Below are 4,134 nucleotides of genomic sequence, written 5' to 3' on the forward strand. Positions count from 1 at the left end.
GGGGCCGGGGGCAGAGGCAGCCCGGCAGGCCTTTCCTTTTAGTGAGAATTTCTGGAAGCAAGGCCCCAGCAGCTCCTGCTGTGGGACAGGAGAGCCTGTGTGCACTCCTGTAGTGGTGCTCAGGCCAGCCCATGGGAGGGAGTGTCTGTGGAGATGCTTTGAGAATTAGCCCCTGGAATTAGCATGCTTGACATCCCAGCTTACAAAGAAAGGGGTCATCTTTTCTGCCCATCCTGAGTTGAACTTCCATGACTTGTCCCGGGCTCCTTTATTCCTGGGAAAGGCTGACCCTGCTTAAGTCCCGGCTTGGCTGTGCTATTTTTTGAACTGGGAGTGGAAAATGGGGTGAAGGTGGAGAGACGTGCCTCTTGCACATTGTGGGGCATTGAAGGGCCTGGGAGTGGCTTCAGCTGGGTGTCTGCTCTCACTGCAGACATTAACGACTGCAGCCAGAACCCCTGCCACAACGGAGGCTCCTGTCGCGACCTGGTCAATGACTTTTACTGCGACTGTAAAAACGGGTGGAAAGGCAAGACGTGCCATTCACGTAAGTGGGGGCCGGCGGGGACCTTGGCCTGTGTCTGGGGGTGCAGGGAGGGCAGCCTGGGCTCACGCCGATCTCCTCGTCCAGGTGACAGCCAGTGTGACGAGGCCACGTGCAATAACGGTGGCACCTGCTATGACGAGGGGGACGCTTTCAAGTGCATGTGCCCTGGAGGCTGGGAAGGCACGACCTGCAACATAGGTACGTTCTGCCCCTGCGGCTGTGGTGCGTGCAGGGCATCCGAGTCCCTGGGACCGCTCTCCGGGGCCTGTGTTTTGTCCCTCGCGAGGTCTCTGGAGCCTCAGGGAGCATGGTCTTGTTTGCTCTTGTCTCGCAGCCCGGAACAGCAGTTGCCTGCCCAGCCCCTGCCACAACGGGGGTACCTGCGTGGTCAATGGCGAGTCCTTCACGTGTGTCTGCAAGGAAGGCTGGGAAGGGCCCATCTGCACACAGAGTGAGTGTCCCCCCAACCCCGAGCTCTGCGAGAGCCCATCCTGACCCCCGGGGGCTGGCGATGGAAACCAGAAGCAGAGCTGTGTGATGGCTCCATGCACATCACCTGGGCCTTGATGGGAGGCAGCCCTGCACCGGGCATGAGAAAGTCACCCACTGCTGGAGTCCAACTCCAGCAGCCAGGGATTCGACCTGAAGAGGTGAACGGTGTCAGTGAATGAGACAGCCTCTCGGTTTTCTTTGGACTGCCTGTTTATTTCAAGTTTAAGATTCTCGTTTATACTTTTACAAAAACATTAGGCCAGAGGTTTGACATTTTCAGTTTCCCCTCTCCCAGATTTATTATCTCCATAAATCGTTGTTCTTCAGAGTTCCTGCTTCAGTGATTCTCTGGGAATCAGCCTTATCATCTATTATCTACCTCCTCTAATGTGTCCTATAGTTAACATGTGATTACATTGTAACTCATGCTACATTCCTCAGTTTATTACTTATCTTCCTAAATCCTGTTTGTCCCTAACATCCTGAGCTCACTATCTCTTAAAAAGGCTTCTAGCTATAGTGTCTCTAAAAATTCCTAACTTCTGTAAGCTATAGTAAAATATGCTAACTTTACAACATTCCTTAAATCTTTAACTTCTAAGTGTTCTAATTATTTCTAAGCCCTACATTCAGTAAACTTCTTTGCCATAAACATTCTCCTCACAAATAGGCTTCAGATAGCAATCCCTCCCATGGCCTCAAGCTACGGCCTATGTGCTCATCCTGGAACACTCGTTTATAACTCTTTGAAAAAATGTCAATGATTAACTTTATGAATTATTTTCTGAGCACAGCTGCAGAAGGCTTTGTGCCTTCTCATGCTCCTCTCAAGAACAATAAGCACCTTAATATTCCTTTTCAGTCAACTCATCGGAGGAGAGGAAAAGACAAGTCAGAATTACAAGGCCTAACTCCTTAATCCCAGGTCTGTGCCTGCAGAATGAGGAGAGGGGGCTGGGGGCTGTGCCTCCATTTTGTCAGTAATGCCTAACACGGCTCCCGACATCTCCCCCTTTTCTATTTTTTAGAGCATAGGTATGAAACTCAGTAGATAGAGCAGAAACATTTTGGTTGAGTATTCTAAAAAGGCACAGGGCCATTACACAAATCAGAACTAACAGGCAAAAGCACGTGGCCGCATTTATCATTATTGTAGAAAAGGATCCATGGGAAAGATACCCCTCCAGATTTTCAAAGAGGGAATTAGAAAGCCATTGAGAGGAAAAGTCAGACTCTGCCTGCTTCATATTCTGAATATCCTGATGTAACTTAGAAATATCAATACTAAAATCTGAATGATTCCAGATGCCTAAAATATGATTCCTAATGCGTTCACAAGAGCGCATGGACTCATTCACTTGTAGAGGGGTAATGCACATCCATTTAAATTCAGCATGGCACCTTAAAGACAATTTAATTTTTAAAATTGTAATTTCTTGCCCCATAAACAAAACTGCTTCTTCTAAAGCATTGACCTTATTTTCTATTTTCTTATCTATAATTTCCTGTATAGTAAGAGCTATGGAGACATTTTTGGACAGCTGATTGACAAACGAGGCCGTATGCACTTCTTTTGACAGGGCAACAGCAGAAATCATAACTGATGCAATTATGGCAATCCAGGCAGTTATTCCCACAACCAGAGCTGCAATGAATCTCTTAGGTTGAGAAATTAAGCCATTAAGTTCATATAAAACTTTCAATGCATAATCGTCAAACGATTGTCCCTCTAATTTTACAGGGACCATCAAATATGGTGGTTGCTTTACAGTCATCACAGCCTTATAATTATAATCATTCCCATCAACACAATTTGATATAAAACAATTCACACATATAACATTGTAAACAGTTTCTCCTTCAGAAACTTCCAAATCACTCTGATTTCTGGCCAACAAAAAGGCATAGGGAGAATGTACACAGGCCCCTACAATGTATCTTTCTTCATTTAAAGGTCTATGTAAAATCACAGGTGCCATGGCAGCCAGTCCTTTCCATAACTCAGGCTGCATGGGGCCCGTCCCATCGAAGCTCACTAAAGGAGGAACCCATCCATTAGCATGCCACCTAGTAATTACTAAAGCCATAGGGAGAAATGAATTATTCCATGTGGACCTATAAGGTTCTACATAAATCAAGCCCCATCGTTGATTAGAAAGATAGGGGCACCCCCATTCGGTCAGAAAATGTCCGGTGGCAGCAATGGGAATAGATAACTTTATGGCGTACATGCATTCTTTCCAATGAGGAAAGCCATAAATTCTGCTTATGCTTTCCCAAGCCTGTAGTCCTTGTTCATCAGAGTCCGAAGTGGGGAGTGCACAACTCGGATAGTCCTTTAAATGAGGGGCTTCCTTTTTTAAGGCATCAAATAGTCTTTCTTGCACCCCCTGGCATCAGCAGCTGTAAAGACCAAAAGTCTCTCTTGCCATCACTTCTCAGAGAATCAGTAAGCATGCCTTTCAAGGAAGTGCTAACGCATCCATTCAAGACTGGAGCTGCTCCTTGTAGAGAGGAAGGTATGGCAAAGAAAATAGGTGGATAAATGGACACGCCTGAAAAATTGAAGGGAGTGCTGACCACTGTTTTAACATTATTAGGATAGATGGAAGCCCGCCCAAAAGAAGAGTTCAGTTCAGTTGCTCAGTCATGTCCGACTCTTTGTGACCCCATGAATCGCAGCACGCCAGGCCTCCCTGTCCATCACCAACTCCTGGAGTTCACTGAGACTCACGTCCATCGAGTCAGTGATGCCATCCAGCCATCTCATCCTCTGTCGTCCCCTTCTCCTCCTGCCCCCAATCCCTCCCAGCATCAGAGTCTTTTCCAATGAGTCAACTCATCGCATGAGGTGGCCAAAGTACTGGAGTTTCAGCTTTAGCATCATTCCTTCCAAAGAAATCTCAGGGCTGATCTCCTTCAGAATGGAGTGGTTGGATCTCCTTGCAGTCCAAGGGACTCGCAAGAGTCTTCTCCAACACCACAGTTCAAAAGCATCAATTCTTCAGTGCTCAGCCTTCTTCACAGTCCAACTCTCACATCCATACATGACCACAGGAAAAACCATAGCCTTGACTAGATGGACCTTTGTTGGC

The 4,134-nt window shown here is 46.9% G+C and overlaps 1 protein-coding gene across 1 annotated transcript in view; it reads left to right on the forward strand.

The window, feature by feature from the left end:
• JAG1 (jagged 1) overlaps window positions 1-4,134 on the forward strand; it is a 46,942-nt gene that overhangs the window by 29,512 nt on the left and 13,296 nt on the right. Inside the window, exons 18-20 of the mRNA XM_010834234.1 lie at window positions 400-547; window positions 632-745; window positions 882-998. Coding sequence (XP_010832536.1) covers window positions 400-547; window positions 632-745; window positions 882-998 — 379 coding nt within the window. The remainder of the gene's footprint in view (window positions 1-399; window positions 548-631; window positions 746-881; window positions 999-4,134) is intronic.

Source organism: Bison bison, unplaced genomic scaffold, assembly GCF_000754665.1.
Source record: "Bison bison bison isolate TAMUID 2011002044 unplaced genomic scaffold, Bison_UMD1.0 scf7180017864030, whole genome shotgun sequence".
Taxonomy (NCBI): Eukaryota; Metazoa; Chordata; class Mammalia; order Artiodactyla; family Bovidae; genus Bison; species Bison bison.